Source organism: Pseudophryne corroboree, chromosome 2, assembly GCF_028390025.1.
Source record: "Pseudophryne corroboree isolate aPseCor3 chromosome 2, aPseCor3.hap2, whole genome shotgun sequence".
Taxonomy (NCBI): Eukaryota; Metazoa; Chordata; class Amphibia; order Anura; family Myobatrachidae; genus Pseudophryne; species Pseudophryne corroboree.
In genome coordinates this window covers 258,069,819-258,088,931 of record NC_086445.1, presented here as the reverse complement: position 1 = coordinate 258,088,931, position 19,113 = coordinate 258,069,819, and the positions used below count along the sequence as shown (strand labels likewise).

At 46.8% G+C, this 19,113-nt stretch overlaps 1 protein-coding gene across 4 annotated transcripts in view; it reads right to left on the bottom strand.

The window, feature by feature from the left end:
- The window catches only part of PRKAG1 (protein kinase AMP-activated non-catalytic subunit gamma 1), a 99,171-nt gene that overhangs the window by 32,319 nt on the left and 47,739 nt on the right, over window positions 1-19,113 (bottom strand). For all 4 annotated transcript variants that reach the window (XM_063952700.1, XM_063952702.1, XM_063952701.1 and 1 more), the window contains 2 exons: window positions 9,305-9,342; window positions 9,078-9,224 (listed from right to left, as the gene is read on the bottom strand). In XM_063952700.1, the coding sequence (XP_063808770.1) occupies window positions 9,078-9,224; window positions 9,305-9,342 (185 nt within the window). The remainder of the gene's footprint in view (window positions 1-9,077; window positions 9,225-9,304; window positions 9,343-19,113) is intronic.

Sequence of the window (19,113 nt, the reverse complement as noted above, 5' to 3'; positions counted from 1 at the left end):
CTATTCCCCATGGTCCTTTCAGGAACCCCAGCATCCACTTAGGACGATAGAGAAAAGATTTTACTCACCGGTAAATCTATTTCTCGTAGTACGTAGTGGATGCTGGGCGCCCGTCCCAAGTGCGGACTTCTTCTGCTATACTTGTATATAGTTATTGCTTAATAAAGGGTTATGTTATGTTGGCATCCGTTTGTTTGATGCTCTGTTGTTGTTCATACTGTTAACTGGGTATGTTATCACAAGTTATACGGTGTGATTGGTGTGGCTGGTATGAGTCTTACCCTGGATTCCAAAATCCTTTCCTTGAAATGTCAGCTCTTCCGGGCACAGTTTCCTTAACTGAGGTCTGGAGGAGGGGCATAGAGGGAGGAGCCAGTACACACCAGTAGTCCTAATTCTTTCTTAAAGTGCCCAGTCTCCTGCGGAGCCCGTCTATTCCCCATGGTCCTTACGGAGTCCCCAGCATCCACTACGGACTACGAGAAATAGATTTACCGGTGAGTAAAATCTTATTATATATATATATATATATGTGTGAACAAAAAGGGGTACCACAAGGCGCTAGGTGGAAAGGAACTGAGCTGCAACTTAGACGAACCCCCTGTTAGATGAGGCTCAATGATACACAACAAACAATACAGGTCTAAGTGCGCTTGTGGATGGTACTGTATATCACATCAAAACAAATTAAGTTTCAGTTTTAGTATTTAATATATAAAAGCCACGATAACATAAAATGCCTGTGAGCATATTAACATATTTTTACAGCATGTATAGGCAGTGTATACAAACAATTTCTGTCAGATGAAAAGTTCAGATGAAACTTTAAGGTTCGTGACAAATCTTCCTTAGTAGCATAGGGTACAGATGGAATACAGTACTTGAGCACAACCCAACACGTTTCGTCCCTAACTGGGACTTCCTCAGGGGTAATCTCAGTCTATCACTGACTCAATCACTTTGAACTCTGAGATGACCATTGCACCAGTTAGCTGTTGACCTACTGCTGAGCGGTCTATTTTTGTGGATTGGTTTATAGAGTCAGTGATAGACTATAAACCACACTTTATTTGGGTCACCTGGTTGACCATTAATTGCTTTTCGGATCCCTTGTGACTGGGGGTTGTATAGTATTGAATCCTTTCCCTAGTCATATTGAAATTACCCCTGAGGAAGTCCCAGTTAGGGATGAAACGCGTTGGGTTGTGTTCAAGTACTGTATTCCATCTGTACCCTATGCTACTAAGGAAGATTTGTCACAAACCTTAAAGTTTCATCTGAACTTTTCATCTGACAGAAATTGTTTGTATACACTGCCTATACATGCTGTAAAAAGATGTTACTATGCTCACAGGCATTTTATGTAATCGTGGCTTTTATATATTAAATACTAAAACTGAAACTTTTAATTTGTTTTGATGTGATATACAGTACCATCCACAAGCGCACTTAGACCTGTTTTGTTTGAGATAGATATATATATATATATATATATGTATACACATTTTGTAGTATTTATGGAAATGGCGGCATTCAGTCGTATATATGTTAACGATACATTCAAGTAGATATATATATATATATATATATATATATATACACATACATACATATATATATATACACACACACACACACTATATATATATATATATATATATACATACATACATACACACACACACACACACACACACAAACACACACATACTGGCAACACTGACTTATTGTCACGAATGTAGCAGCACTTACAAGTTACGCTTAGCTTCTGATGACCGTGGTCTACACATACATTGACCACTTGCCTGGCATGGTCACATCAGATGTGACCATGCCTGCAAGTGCTCTATATGATCTGGTCGCACAGGATGCGACCAGTCAGATAGAGTGTTAACAGCGGCAGGGAAGATAAACTTCCCTCCTCTGCTGCTGTCAGAGGGACCAGAAGGTCCCTCTGCCTCCCTGCACTCTCCCCCTGTGTCTGCCGTGCTGCCGATCACTGATGATCGGTCAGCACGGCAGGATCCCTCCCCTCCAGCGGCTGCAGACAATGGCAGCCGCTGGGGAGTGTAAATGAACCCTCCCAAGCCACCCCCAGACTCCCCCTGTATAGCTGTAGGCTGTCCCGGCTTTCGAAATGAAAGCTGCGATGGTCGCGAAATTCCGATGGTCGCGATCGATGTTTGGAAAAAATCGGATTTAATTACCTGCCGGTAAATCCTTTTCTCATAGTCCGTAGAGGATGCTGGGGTCCATATTAGTACCATGGGGTATAGACTGGTCCACCAGGAGCCATTGGCACTTTAAGAGTTTAAGAATGTGGGCTGGCTCCTCCCTCTATGCCCCTCCTACCAGACTCAGTCTAGAAACTGTGCCCGAGGAGACGACATACTTCGAGAGAAGGAATTACACAGATAGTGGCGAGATTCATACCAGCTCACACAAACATGCGAATCCGGCCAACATGCCGGAACAACTCAGCAACAGCTGAAACATAAATAAAATAACGCAGAACTTACCTAGGAACCAGGTAACACTAAACCATAAACCCAAGGCAGGAAAACGAAGCGCTGGGCGGGAGCCCAGCATCCTCTACAGACTACGAGAAAAGGATTTACCGGCAGGTCATTAAAATCCTATTTTCTCTTACGTCCTAGAGGATGCTGGGGTCCATATTAGTACCATGGGGATGTACCAAAGCTCCCAGTACGGGAGGGAGAGCGCGGAGGCTCCTGCAATACTGCCTGACCAAACTTGGGGTCATCAGAGGCCAGAGTATCGAACTTGTAAAACTTGGCAAACGTGTTCGAACCAGACCAAGTAGCAGCTCGGCACAGCTGTAAGGCCGAGACACCCCGGACAGCCGCCCAGGAAGAACCCACTTTACGAGTCGAGTGGGCCTTTACCGATTTCAGACACGGCAATCCTGCCGTAGAATATGCTTGCTGGATAGTGAACCTGATCCAGCGCGAAATCGACTGCTTAGAAGCAGGACACCCAATTTTCTTGGGATCGTAGAGGACAAATAGAGAGTCAGATTTCCTATGACGAGCAGTTTTCTTCACATAGATCTTCAAAGCCCGTACAACATCCAAGGCCTTTGAAGCAATTGAGGAGTCAGTAGCCACTGGCACTACAATAGGTTGGTTGATATAGAAAGCTGATACAACCTTAGGTAGGAACTGTGGACGATTCCTAAGTTCCGCCCCGTCTTCATGGAAGATTAGATAAAAGACTTTTGCAAGATAAAGCCCCCAATTCCGACACGCGTCGAGCAGAAGCCAAGGCCAACAGAGTGACCGCCTTCCATGTGAGAAACTTGATGTCAGCCTCCAGTAGAGGCCCAAACCATGCTGATTGTAGGAACTGCAACACGACATCTAGATCCCAGGGTGCCGTGGGTGCCACAAAGGGAGGCTGGATGTGCAGAACCCCTTTCAAAAAGGTCTGAACCTCAGGGAGGACAGCCAATTGTTTTTGAAAGAAGATGGACAAAGCAGAGATTTGGACCTTGATGGATCCCAATCTCAGGCCCATATCCACACCTGCCTGCAGGAAAAGGAGAAAACGTCCAAGTAGAAACTCCACCGCAGGAAACTTCCTGGCTTCTCACTAAGAAACATATTTCTTCCAAATACGGTGGCAAGGTTTAGACGTCACCCCCTTCCTAGCCTGAATCAGGGTAGGAATGACCTCCCTCGGAATACCTTTCCGAGCTAAGATCTGGCGTTCAACCGCCATGCCGTCAAACGTAGCCGTGGTAAGTCTTGATAGGCGAACGGCCCCTGCAGCAGCAGATCCTCCCGAAGAGGTAAGGGCCTTGGAACTTCAAGCAGAAGATCCAGTAGATCCGTATACCAAGCCCTCCTTGGCCAGTCCGGAGCAATGAGGATTGCCAGAACCTTTGTTCTTCTTACCAGCTTAAGGACCTTTGGAATCAGAGGAAGTGGAGGGAACACATACACTGACGGGAACACCCACGGTGTTACCAGTGCGTCCACCGTCACTGCCTGTGGGTCCCTCGACCTGGAACAGTACCTCCCCAGCTTCTTGTTGAGGCGGGAGGCCATCATGTCTATGTGAGGAACCCTCCACCAACCGGTTACCTCCTCGAACACCTCCGGATGGAGGCCCCACTCCCCTGGATGGAGATCATGTCTGCTGAGAAAGTCTGCTTCCCAGTTGTCTACTCCCGGAATGAAGATGGCCGACATCGCTACAGCGTGCCTTTCTGCCCAGAGGAGGATTCTTGACACCTCTGACATGGCAGCCCTGCTCTTCGTTCATCCTTGTCGGTTTATGTAGGCCATTGTGGACACGTTGTCCGACTGCACCTGAACAGCCAGATTCTGTAGAAGGTGTGTTGCTTGCAGTAGGGCGTTGTACACGGCCCTTAGCTCCAGGATGTTTATTGGGAGAAGAGATTCTTGATTCGACCACCTTCCTTGGAAGGTTTCCCTACAGCAACTGCTCCCCAACCTCTTAGACTTGCATCTGTGGTTAAAAGGATCCAGTCCTGAATTCCGAATCTTCGGCCTTCCAGAAGGTGAGGAAGTTGCAGTCACTACAGGAGTGAAATCCTGGCTTTCGGAGACAGGCGTATCCTCTTGTGCATGTGTAGGTGAGAGGCCGACCACTGGTCCAATAGGTCCAGCTGAAAAGGACGAGCATGAAACCATCCGTACTGCAGAGCCTCGTAGGCGGCAACCATCTTCCCCAGAAGGCGTATGCATTGATGAACCAATACCCGGGTAGGCCTTAGTACATCCCGGACCATTGCTTGAATCACCAACGCTTTCTCCACCAGGAGAAATACCCTCTGCACTTCCGTGTCGAGGATCATTCCCAGGAAAGACAGCCGCCTTGTCGGTTCCAGATGAGACTTTGGAAGGTTTAGGATCCAACCGTGCCTCCTGAGCAGTTGTGTCGTGAGCGCGATGGACCGCAACAACCTCTCCCTGGACGACGCCTTGATCAGGAGATCGTCCAGATATGGAATTATGTTCACCCCCTGTTTGCGGAGGAGAACCATCATCTCCACCATCACCTTGGTGAAGATCCTCTGTGCTGTGGAGAGGCCAAACAGCAGAGCCTGGAACTGATAGTGATCGTCCATCAGAGCAAACCGGAGATATGCTTGATGCGGCGCCCAAATGGGAATGTGGAGGTAAGCATCCTTGATGTCCAGAGACACCAGGAACTCCCCCTCCGTCAGTCCTGAGATGACAGCTCTCAGAGATTCCATTTTGAATTTGAACTCCCTGAGATAAGGGTTCAAAGACTTTAAGTTTAGAATAGGCCGTACCAAACCATCCGGTTTTGGTACCACAAAAAGGTTCGAATAATAACCCTTGTTCCACTGCTGAAGTGGGACCGGAACAATGACCTCTGACACCACCAATTTTCTGATGGCCTCCAGAAGAATTGTACTGTCTGCCAGCAGGGCTGGCAAGCCTGACTTGAAGAAGCGGTGAGGCGGGGGATCTTGAAACTCCAGTCTGTACCCTCTGGACACTATATCCAGTTACCCAGGGGTCCAGACGTGGCTGAACTGCCGGAGTCTTGCCCCCACCTGACCCCCCTCCAGGCCTAGCTGTCCACCATCATGCGGAGGACTTAGGGGTATCAGAAGCGGGCTTCTGGGTCTGGGAACCTGCGGGAGCAGGCTGCTTTCCTTTGGCACAACCAACTCTGAAGAAGGTGTTCGAAGGCTTAATCTTTCTAGGAATCGTGGGCCAAAAGGACTGTGAAGTGAAAAAGGCTTCTTCGTAGCCGATGCAGCTGAGGGGAGAAAAGGAGACTTACCCGCGGTGGTAATCCACGCATCCAGCGCCTCCCCAATAAGAGCCTGACCCTTATACGGTAGGCACCTCCACACACTTCCTGGATTCCGCGTCCGCAGACCAGTTGCGCAGCCAGAGACCCCTGTGAGCCGAGACGGACATGGAGGAGATCCCCGCAGCCATGGAACCCAGGTCTTTCATGGAATCCACCAGGAACCCTGCAGAATCCTGAATATTACGTAAAAATAAATCAACATCACCCTTGTCCAGCGTAGTCGATTCCTCCTGCAGAGTGATTGACCACCTGGCAATAGCTTTACAATCCAAGCACAAGCTATAGTAGGCTGCAATATAGCCCCTGAAGCCATGTAAATGGATTTCAGCGTAGCATCCACCTTGCGACCTGCCGGGTCCTTTAACGCAGTAGATCCCGGGACCAGTAATACCATCTGTTTGGACAGCCTGGAGACAAAGGCGACAACTATCGCGGGGACTCCCAATTCAATTCTTTGGAAGCCGGGAAGGTGAGGGGGGCTTCTTCTTATATGTAAAGAAGGCCTCCTCCACCTGTTCCGGAGCTGTGTCCGAAATGTGTAAAACATCCCTAACAGCCTCAATCATCAACTGCAGCCCCTTGGCAAGTGATGCTGTCCCCCTCAACACATCCCCGTCACCGTCTGCAGCGTCAGAGTCGGTGTCCGTGTCATCCTGCATAATTGCAAGTGCACTGGAGGACCTGAGTGGCATGCTCAGTCCTAGCAACCCTATCGGAAATCTGAGAAATAGTCCCCCTCAGAGAGACTAACCATTCTGGCTCTCTAGCTGGGATCTGCGCTAAAACAGTGCAATCCTGATTACATGGAATGGAGTCTTCCTGGGAAGACAAATCCTCTGCAGCATATGAAACAGTGTCCCTAGACATGTTGTCACACACTCTCAAACACCCCACAAACACACAGGGTACTAGATAGCCAGAGTTTCCCCCCAAGAATGGCAGAGAGACACAGAGATTGGAGCCAACCCACACACAGCACTATTAGAGTATAGGGAGACCCTAAACCCGCGCTGACTGTGTCCCTTAATAGGTGACACAGCCTTAACACAGTCTCCCCCCCCCCCCCCCACCCCCCCTACAACCCCCTGGTACCATACAGATAGCTGGAGTCATTCAGGAGGTATCTGGCATCCACTGGCAGTGAGCTGCAGGCTGGAAAATGGCGCTGAACGCTGCTGTGTACGCTCTGAGAAGCTCCGCCCCCTCAATGGCGCTGTCTTCCCGCTCAGTGAAGATTATACTGGCCGGAGGGATTTTGCTGGCCTGGATCCACAGACCCAGACAGGCCGCTTGTGGTCAGTGTAGGGTCCAGAGCTGGTCCCCCCCCCCCCCCCCCCCAGTACCGCTGAGGCTTCCGGAGCGCGGTTAAGGCCGCGCTCCTATCCTCTAGCCGCCTTCTTTACACTGTCCCCCCGCTTGCAAGGGGGGACAGTGACTCACTCGCCACACTTCAGCTCCCTGAGGGGGTGGCGGCTGGCTGTCGGGGCGAGCGTTCCCTGCGGCGGGGCGCGATCAGACCCCTCTGGACCTCAACGTCCAGTCAGCAGTGGCTCAAGACTCCGCAGGGCGGACACTGCACCCCCCCTCAGTCTCACGCTGCAGGAAGACTGTCGCCAGCAGCCTCCCTGTAAAAAAATAAACTCTGAAATAAAGAAAAAAAAACTTTTCCTAAGAGAACTCTGTAGAGCTCCCCTAGCTGTGACCGGCTCCTCCGGGCATATTTTCCAAACTGAGTCTGGTAGGAGGGGCATAGAGGGAGGAGCCAGCCCACACTCTTAAACTCTTAAAGTGCCAATTGCTCCTGGTGGACCTGTCTATACCCCATGGTACTAATATGAACCCCAGCATCCTCTAGGACATAAGAGAAAAACTATTTTATTTTTTTCCATATTTTTATTTAAACTAAAATCATTTGGGATAGGGTTAAATTCATGTTCTTCACCTAATTCACTCATAAAAAAACCCCTGCAATTTTGGAGAGGTTACCGGCTAAATAAATAAGTCAGTTAAGTGGTTAAGGCAGCACTTAAAAATTATATTTAAAAAAAAGGCATCAGGAATTGGAGGTACTGTACGACAGAGGGACACTCTCTGACTTCTACATATAGCTGAGGCAGATACTAGTAATAAAAAAAAAAAAAAAAAAACGTCTAAAGAAAGAAATACCAGTGTGTAAATATGTATACATTAAAGCTATCAGACTGTTTATCTCCCCCCAGGTGTGCAAGGACCACACGTGACTTTAGGTAAACCCCAAGTGTATACTGGCAAGTCTTACAAAAGTTGCATATCCTTTATAAGAGCAGCGTCCAAGACAGTCTCTTGCTATTTATGAAAGCAGGCATAGCAGTGATGTGTGTTAATGGCAAAGGAAACGCCATTAACTTACATGATGCGCCTGAACCGAAGATGATGGCGGGTGTGAAGGGTTGCCGCAATCGTGGCTGGGGTGCGGGAGTATGGAGGTGCTGTGATCACAGGTGGAGTGCGGAGGTGCCATGATCGCGGGTGGAGGAGTGCTGGGTTGCCACGATCTGGGGAAATAGCTAGTGGGGCTGCAGAGAGAATGGACTACTCAGGCTCTGCTGCTGCCGTTGACAGCAGCCCTGGCTGTTATGACTGTGAAGAAGTAGGTGGACACTGCTGGCCAGTGTCCGCCTACTTATCGTTCAGCTGGGGGAAAGTTCCCCCCCTACACCTGAACGATTAGTTGAGGAAGATCAAACTTGTTTGATTTCCCAAACTAGCTGGAAGTACCGTTTTTGGCAGTTTTTCTGCATGTGGAAGCAAACAGATGATTATTGTTTGCTCCCACACACTGCCAGATCATCATTCCAACCAACCAAATAGTTGGCTGGTTGGAATGATATCGTTCTGGTGTATAGCTTGCATAAGTCAATGAACACACCTGTGCTCCAGTTAGAATCAGTAATTCCCAATCCCAGTGCATGTTTTCCATGTGGCCCCACAGAATTACCAGTGAAAAAATTAGTGGATCTTTTAAAATGTATAAGTTAGTAAAGCAATTATACCTGTGCCCCAGTAAGGAGTACGAAAAATGTGTTTCCTCAATACTGGAGATGGGAAATGCTGAGCTAGAAGATCGGGAAAACATGCATTGTTAGGGTTCCAGGAGGACTGGGCTTGAGAAACACTGCACTAGACACTTCTACTGATTTGTTCATTTTAAAGGAATTTTAAAGACAAAATTACTGATCGGTGATAATAAAATAATTTACCTCTGCCTCAACAAGCCTGTTAATGATGGTTTCAAGAGTTTCATGCTGGTAACATTTAAGAACACCTTCAAAGTAGTGAGAACGATGTCCAAGAGCCTTAGTCACTGTGATATCCAAATTATTATAAGTCTTCTCAGCTGCTAAATTCTAGGAAGCAATGAAAGGACTAATTATGTCCTGAATATAATGAACCATGAGAGAAATTGTGAGTATTGACAAATACTTACAATGACATCAAACTTGGAATATATATCCACAACGCATCCTGCCGATCCAAGAAAAAGATTGGGAAACAATCACAAATAATGCATAAAGAAAATACACTGTAATATATAGGGTACATAACGTACTAACCTGGTCGCAAAACATATGGGAGTGGGAAATTAAATACACAACTAATAGCAAGTTTGGGAACATTACAGTTATTCTTGGGCCAAATGACCATGAAAAGTGTAGAATGTAACTTTCTCCAGGCTACAATATTTGAACCAAAAACATTATTGTACAATGTCCAATTAATGGTTACGGTAATATCCATAAATAAAATGTTCCGAAAAGCAAAACCCAAGTATCTCACTGGCCCAAGCACTAATCCATCCTACAGTATTTGTTCAAAGTACAATATGAAAGAGGAAAAAGACAAAAAACAGGATTTTAATACCTACCGGTAAATCCTTTTCTGTAAGTCCGTAGAGGATGTTAGGGACACCAAAAGAACCATGGGATATAGACGGATCCGCAGGAGACATGGGCACTTTAAGACTTTCAAAGGGGCGTGACCTGGCTCCTCCCTCTATATCCCTCCCCAGACTCAGTTTGGAACTGTGCCCGGAGAGATGGACATTTTGAGGAAAGGAATTAAACAAGGTGAGCATCATACCAGCTCACGCCATAAACATGCTGAATAATATGGCATTCAACTAAACACATGCCAACGGACATGAACAAAATTCAGCAACAAAGAAAACCATAACACAATGTGTGTGTAACCAGAACTAAACTGCAGATACAGTACGCACTGGGACGGGCGCCCAACATCCTCAACGGACTTATAGAAAAGGATTTACCGGTAGGTATTAAAATCCTGTTTTCTATTACGTCCTTGAGGATGTTGGGGACACTAAAAGAACCATGGGATCATACCAAAGCTCTATAATGGGCAAGAGAGTGCAAACGACTCTGCAGCACCGATTGACCAAACTTTAGGTCTTCATCGGCCAAGGTATCAAACTTGTAAAACTTAGCAAACGTGTTTGACCCCAACCAAGTAGCTGCTCGGCAAAGTTGTAATGCCGAGACACCCCGGGCAGCCGCCCAGGACGAGCCCACCTTTCTAGTGGAATGGGCTTTTACCGATTTAGGTAACGGCAAACTTGCCGTGGAATGAGCCTGCTGAATCGTGTGACATATCCAGCGGGCAATGGTCTGCTTGGAAGCAGGAGACCCAAGTTTATTGGGAGCATACAGCACAGAGTCTCTGTTTTTCTAACTGGAGTCGTTCTGGCAACGTAAATTTTGAAAGCTCTGACGACATCCAGAGACTTTTCCTCAGCCAAAGTGCCAGTAGCCACTGGCACCACAATAGGTTGGTTAATATGAAAAGAGGAAACCACCTTTTGCAGAAATTGTTGCTGAGTTCTCAATTCTGCCCTATCCTCATGGAAGATCAAATAAGGGCTCTTGTGAGACAAGGCCGCCAATTCAGACACCCGCCTTGCGGATGCCAATGCTAACAAAATGACAACCTTCTAAGTGAGGAATTTCAACTCCACTTTACTTAAAGGTTCAAACCAATGTGATTTTAGGAATGTTAAAACCACATTAAGATCCCAAGGTGACACAGGTGGCACAAAAGGAGGTTGGATGTGCAGGACCCCTTTTACAAAGGTCTGCACCTCAGAAGTGAGGCCAATTGTTTCTGAAAGAAAATTGACAAATCTGCACTTTTATTGAGCCTAATTTAAGGCCCGCATCCACTCCATTTTGTAGAAAATGGAGAAAACGTCCAAGGTCAAACTTCTCCACTGGAGCTTTCTTGAACTCGCACCAGGAAATATATTTCCTCCAAATACGGTGATAGTGTTTCGACGTCACACCCTTCCTAGCAAGAATAAGAGTGGGAATGGCTTCATCGGGAATACCCTTACGGGCTAAAATCTGGCGTTCAACCGCCATGCCGTCAAACGTAGCCGCTGTAAGTCTTGATAGACGAACGGCCCCTGCCGCAGCAGATCCTCGCGAAGAGGAAGAGGTCATGGATCTTCGGCTAACAACTCCTGAAGATCCGGGTACCAAATTCTCCTTGGCCAGTCTGGAACTACAAGGAGCGCTGGAATCTGTGATTTTCATAGGATTCTGAGAACCTTTGGAATGAGAGGAAGCGGAGGGAAAACGTACACCGACAGATACACCCAAGGTGACGTCAGTGCATCCACTGTCGCTGCCTGAGGGTCCCTGGACCGGGAACAATACATTACTAGTTTTTTGTTGTGGCGGGACGCCATCATGTCTATGTGGGGAATCCACCAAAGATTGGCAATTAGAGTGAAAACCTCCTGATGGAGGCCCCACTCCCCTGGATGTAGATCGTGTCTGCTGAGGAAGTCTGCTTCCCAGTTGTCCACTCCCGGAAGGAATATTGCTGACAGAGCGCTTACCCGAGTCTTTGCCCAGCGAAGAATCCTTGTGGCTTCTGCCATTGCTGTTCTGCTCTTTGTGCCGCCTTGGCGGTTTATGTACGCTACTGCTGTCACATTGTCCGATTGGATCAGGACAGGCCGGTTTCGAAGAAGATACTCCGCTTGTAGAAGGCCGTTGTAAATGCCCCTCAACTCCAGCATGTTTATGTGAAGAAGAGTTTCCTGAATTGACCATCTTCCTTGGAAGGTCACCCCTTGTGTGACTGCTCCCCAACCTCGGAGACTTGCATCCGTGGTCACTAGGATCCAGTCTTGGATCCCAAATCTGCGTCCTCATAAGAGGTGAGAGCTGTGGAGCCACCACAGGAGTGAGGTCCTGGTGTTGGGGGACAGAACTATCCTCCGGTGCATATGGAGGTGGGATCCGGACCATTTGTCCAACAGGTCCCACTGAAACACTCTGGCATGGAACCTCCCGAATTGGAGGGCCTCGTATGCCGCCACCATTTTCCCTAGCAACCGAATGCATTGATGAATGGAGACTGTTGGTGGTTTCAGAATGAGTTTTACCAAACTCTGAATTTCCAGTGCTTTCGCCGGAGGGAGGAACACACTCAGCTGGACCGTGTCCAGAAACATACCCAAAAATGCCAACCGGTGTGTTGGAACTAATTGTGATTTCGGCAGGTTCAAGAGCCAGCCGTGCTGTTTTAGAAGCGACAGAGACAGTGTAATGTCCTGTACCAGTTTTTCCTTGGACCTCCCCTTTATCAGGAGATCGTCCAAGTACAGGATAATTGTAACTCCTCTTTTCCTGAGGAGAACCATCATTTCTACCATGACTTTTGTGAAAATCCTTGGAGCCGTGGACAGGCCAAACGGCAACGCCTGAAATTGGTAATGAGTATCCTGGATTGCAAACCTGAGATAACTCTGATGAGGGGGATAAATGGGAACATGAAGGTAGGCATCCTTTATGTCCAAAGACACCATGAATTCCCCCTCCTCCAGGTTGGAGATCACAGCTCGGATAGACTCCATCTTGAATTTGAATTTCTTCAGGAAATTTTTTTAAAGATTTTAGGTTGAGGATTGGTCGTACCGAGCCATCCGGCTTTGGCACTACAAATAGGCTTGAATAAAAACCTTCCCCTTGTTGCTCTCGGGGGACCGGGATCACAACCTGATTTTGCCATACTTTGTGTATTGCTCCACAGACTAGAGCTTTGTCTGGAAGCGGAACTGGTAAGGGTGATTTGAAAAAACGGCGCCGGGGTGGGTGGGGGGGGAACGTCTTGAAATTCCAGTTTGTACCCTTGGGTCCCATTTGTTACACCCAAGGGTCTAGGTCCGAGCGAACCCAAACCTGACTGAAAAGCCTTAGACGTGCCCCCACCGGTGCGGTCTCCTGTAGGGGAGACTCGGCGTCATGCGGTGGATTTGGCAGAAGCCGGGGAGGACTTCTGCTCTTGTGAACTCGAGGAAGCGGGAGTTCTCTTGCCCCTTACTCTACCTCTGGTAGCGAGGAAGAAGTTACCTCGGCCTTTTCTATATTTGTTGGGCCGAAAGGACTGCATTTGATAGTGCGGTTTTTTCTGTTGCGCAGGAGCATTAGGTAAATAAGTAGACTTACCCGCAGTGACCGCTGATACTAAATCAGTAAGGCCGTCACCAAACAGTTCCCCACCCTTAAAGGGAAGGGACTCCATGTTTTTCTTGGAATCCGCGTCAGCATTCCATTGATGAGTCTATAGCGCACGCCTAGCCGCAATAGACATAGCATTAGCCTTAGCCCCCAGGAGGCCAGCATCTCTTGCAGCCTCTTTCAAGTACGCAGCCGCATCCCTGATATGACCTAGCGTCACTAGGATGCTATCCCTATCCAGATTATCTAAATCAGCAGATAAACTTTCAGCCCATTTTTCAATGGCGCTACTAACCCACGCTGACGCAATAAGCGGTCTAAGCTGCGTCCCCGTGGCAGTAAATATAGCTTTTAAAGTAGCCTCCTGCTTACGATCAGCCGGCACCTTAAGAGTCGTCGACTGAGCTGCAGGGAGCGCTACCTGTTTTGACAAGCGTGCTAGGGCTTTGTCTACTGTGGGTGGTGTTTCCCACTTATCCCTATCAGCTGCGGGAAAGGGGTATGCCACCTTGATCCTATTAGGGATGAGAAATTTCTTATCAGGTGTATTCCAAATGCCATCAAAAAGGTCATTTAGTTTAAAACAAGGAGGAATAGAAACCGAGCGTCTCTTTTCCTTGTAAATAAGAACCCTCGTTTCTGGTGTAAAGGGGTCCTCATCAATGCGTAATATGTCTTTGACAGCCACAATCATATATTGAATACTCTTAGCCAATTTAGGATCTAATCTAGAATCAGCATAATCGGCACCGGTATCAGAGTCCGTGTCGGTATCTGTGTCATCTAATTGGTCAACACCACGTTTCAGTGACCCTTGTAATAAAGCGTCATCTACTGATTTCTTCCAAATCTGCAGTTGAGTGTCAGATTCAGTAAACTTTTGATTTAACAGTGTAACATTAGCATTTAAAGCAGTTAACTAATCAGCCGTCGGTGGTGTCGACAGGACCCCCAAAACATTTGGTGTCCCCAATAAATTATCCCCCTGAGAGGAAAATTCTGCCTCAGACATGTCTCCCTAACAGCACCCAAAGAAAAGCCTGTGAGGGAACAAAAGGAAAGGAGCCAGCTCACACCCCAGCGCCAAAGTGCAGGTCTGAAAAACACCCTCAAGTGTCACAGAGCTGCAGCGCTATATATCTGTATAGAAATAATCTGCCTCCCCTCGTATTTATAGCCCCTGGTACTTGTCTGCTGTGAGGAAGGACCAGCGCTGCTGCTTGGAGGAGGAAATGGCGCCGAGTGAGCCTGGAGGAAGAAGCCCCGCCCCCAACATGGCGCGCTTCTTCCCGCTTATTTGTACATGTTTATCCTGGCGGGGGTTTGCGGGCAGTGCCAGGGCACTGTACAGATATGCCAGCCTTATTTATTAGGTATTTTTAGCTCCGCAGGGCGCCCCCCCCCAGCGCCCTGCACCCAGCAGTGTGTACAGTCCGGGAGCCTGGCGCGCACTGAGCAAATCATGCTGCGCGGTACCTCTATATGCCGTCTTTGTTGAAGAGAAGATGTCTTTTCCTCACATACTCACCTGTCTTCTGACTTCTGGTTTGAAGAGGGGGGACGGCAAGCTGTGGGAGCGAGCATCCAGGAGAGCCCGGCGTTCATCTCCCCTCAGGAGCTGAAGGCATCCTGTCAGCAGCAGCAGAGCCCTGAAACTCATTAGAAGTGGGTCTAGACTGCTCTCCCCTCTTTCCCACGAAGCAAGGAGTCTGTAGCCAGCAGATCTCCCCAAAATAAAAAACCTAACATTAAGTCTTTTCAGAGAAACTCTAAGAGCTCCCCCGAGTGCTTCCACACCCCTTTGAAAGTCTTAAAGTGCCCATGTCTCCTGCGGATCCGTCTATATCCCATGGTTCTTTTGGTATCCCCAACATCCTCAAGGACGTAATAGAACAACTCTTTTGGAAGCACTCTTTGTAATGATTATTAGGATTACTAATTAACCTATATGTGATTGTTTTGTGCGGTACTACCAATCTTTACAGTATTTGTTCAAAGCTCTGAAAGGGGTATACATTCTGGTGCTAGTTGCATTTTCTCTAGTGCTTCCTGGAATGCAATTACTCCCAATAAACCATTATGGATAATCGTGTCTCAATGTGGATGGTCTACATCATAGGTTCTCAAACTCGGTCCTCAGGACCCCACACAGTGCATGTTTTGCAGGTCTCCTCACAGAATTACAAGTGAAATAATTAGCTCCACCTGTGAACCTTTTACAGTGTGTCAGTGAGTAATTAATACACCTGTGCACCTGCTGGGTTACCTGCAAAACATGCACTGTGTGGGGTCCTGAGGACCAAGTTTGAGAACCTGTGGTCTACATTATGAAGCCCTTGTGAGAAGCTTAGGAGTCGATCCTATTAGCTTCGAGACGACTTGCGACGGGGCTGCGCACTTGATTTTTTTTCTGAAGCCCCACAGAGCTGCAGTCAAAAATCTGCAAGAGTGGGGTGAGATCGAACCATGAGGGGGGGGGAGGGGGGAGGTGGGGGGAGTGGGGGGGAGGGGGGAGGGGAGTTGCCATTAGGTTGACCACACTGTAACTTTAATCCAGGATATCTATGATTTACACAGGTTCTGTGGCTGTAAATCATAGGTTTTCTGGATTAAAGGGATATTATGGCAAGTCTCATTTCCACGTCATTACACCTCGCCCTCTCGCCTCTAATAGGATCGACCCCATAGAAGGTAAATGCTTCACATATTCTGAAAGGGTTTTTTATTAAGTAGTTTTCATTCCGATAAATCAACCAGCAAATATGAATTCTGGTTTACACTGTGGTTTGAATATGAACAGGTTTCCAAGAATACACACAATGGGAGGACAATAATGGCAAAAGGGGGATCTAGCGAATACAAGCCACATAACCTTTAGTTTGTATCAACATAAAAGCATTTTGAAGAACTATAAACTTCTTGTTAATCACTGTGACTTCATTTCCACCTATATCCAGCGTACTTCCTCCTGTGCCCCCTAGTGGACATCAAAGAAAAGTAATGAATGCTAATAAACAAGATACTGTAGTAGTTGAACACTGGGGTAAATTTACTAAAGGTGGGAGTTTTATAGAACTGGTGATGTTGCCCATGGCAACCAGAATCTAATTAACATTTATCTAGCTGCTTCTAGCAGATAATATATAGAATCTGATTGGTTGCCATGGGCAACATCACCAGTTCTAAAAATCTCCCACCTTAGTAAATTTCCCCCCACTGTGTATTTATCATATGGAGAAAAGCCCTAAGTCTGCGAATAGCTATCACTGATAATAGCCTCTGATGATCGCTTACCCATGCAACCCATAGGGAACCCTATTCAACATGCTCAGTCGTGGCACTGGTACTGTGCGCTGGCTTTCCTCCTATAGGCATCACCATCTCAGGACAGCAATAACAAAGGTGATGCACAGGAAAATATCCTTTACATTAAACAGCCTTTACTGTTAAAATTAAGCTTTTTTTTCTGTTGTAAACTAAATTTATTTCTTACATTTGTATTCAGTCTGCCACTAGAAGCCCACTGCCATTATACTGCAAGGACAAGGAAGAGGGTGGCGGCAGCGAGTCAGCATTAATTCAGTACTGACCGCCCACACGTTTTTCACTCTGCTCTTAACATTCAGGTCTATATATTACATTATTATATAGACACGCACATATATACAGTGTAAAAAAAAATATATATATACATACACACACACATATATACACACACACACACACACACCTACATACACTAGTATATTTGCTGTGTCACTACTTGTCAATGCATATACTATACTTTACTTGTGCAAGAAATGTTTAATTATGAACACACAACGAAGCAGCATTTTGGTATCACTCAATATATTATTATGCTCCTTTTCTAATATGTTCAATATCAGTAACATTTTACCATGACATCATTTAGGTACGCTGTGTAAACCCCAGGTAACAAATTAAATGCACCCTTGAAAAACCATGATGAGATCAGCAAAATGTATAGGTCACCATTTACTGGATGTAGATTACAAGTGGATTGAGCACGTTACCATAATCTTCTCATTTTGCATTAGCACAATGGAGGAACAATTGCACAGCACAGGAATTGCGCCATATGGTATAAAAGGATTGCTGTATGAGGACACATCTGTATGTCCAGATACATGAGCAGTATGCAACAGTTGCCATTTCTGCTGCCTCAAAACAATTTCATCTCCTTCTTGGTATCCGAGTGGCTGTGTTCGCACTATGGGCCAAGGCACCTCAGCGATGCCATGCATAGTGAAGATTTATTCACCATGTGATTGACAGTCAGGAAGTGTTTGGGAGAGGTCATTGGGAGTGCTCGTAATAAAGCAGGCGTGTCACGACCGTTTTAGAGGAGAACCAGCATTCAAGTGCGATCTTGTGTGCAGAAAACCAAGATTTCTCTGATGCCATGGAGGATCTTACCTGAGAAATCCGTTTTTCTGATGCCAAAAAGATAGACCATGGGGTATAGTAGGTGTTAGAGGAGGCTGGGCACTAAAAGGTTAACTTTTCAGGTGCGTCAGGGTGGGATCCCTGTGGAACCTGTGGAGAAATACAGTTATCAACGGTTAAGTTCTTACCATAACGTATATTTCTCTGGCTGGGTCCACAGGTTATCCACAGGATAAAAATGGGATTTCCCAAAGCAATTTAGTGGTGGGGACGCTCCTGATTGGACAGGAGAACCTTACGCCCGAATTCAGCGTCATAAGAGGCAAAAGTATTCAAGGCATAATATCTAATGAATGTGTTAATGGAAAACCATGTGGCTGCCTTATATATCTGTTCTGCTGAAGCACCATGTTGTGCTGCCCATGAAGGACCTACCTTACGTGTAGAGTGAGCAGAGACATTAGCCGGAAAAGGGAGATCAGCTCGAGAATATGCTTTTGAAATCGTAATTCAAAGCCATCTTGCTAGCGTCTGTTTAGTAGCAGGCCATACTCTCTTGTGAAATCCGTAGAGAATGAAGAGAGAATCCGTCTTTCTGATGGTACTGGTACGATCCACGTAGAGCCTTAATGCCCGGACTACGTCCAGCGACGCTTCTCCTGCAGAAAGTCCCGATACCTGAAAAGCCGGGACTACAATTTCTTCATTAAGGTGGAATTTAGATACCACCTTCGGAAGATACCCAGACCTAGTTCTGAGAACTGCTTTATCTGGATAAAAAAATCAGAAAAGGAGAACGACAAGACAGCGCTCTTAAATCTGATACTCTTCTAGCTGATGCCATAGTCCGTAGAAAGAAAACTTTAGCGGTCAACCATTTAAGATCCACTTTATTAAGTGGTTCAAACGGAGCAACTTGAAGAGCTTTGAGAACTAAACTTAAGTCCCAAGGCACTGTAGGAGGAACAAAAAGCGGTTGAATGTGCAGCAATCCCTGGAAAAAATAAGATTTTACTCACCGGTAAATCTATTTCTCGTAGTCCGTAGTGGATGCTGGGAACTCCGTAAGGACCATGGGGAATAGACGGGCTCCGCAGGAGACTGGGCACTCTATAAGAAAGATTTTGTACTATCTGGTGTGCACTGGCTCCTCCCTCTATGCCCCTCCTCCAGACCTCAGTTAGGATACTGTGCCCGGAAGAGCTGACACAATAAGGAAGGATTTTGAATCCCGGGTAAGACTCATACCAGCCACACCAATCACACCGTATAACTCGTGATACTATACCCAGTTAACAGTATGAAATATAACAGAGCCTCTCAACAGATGGCTCAACAATAACCC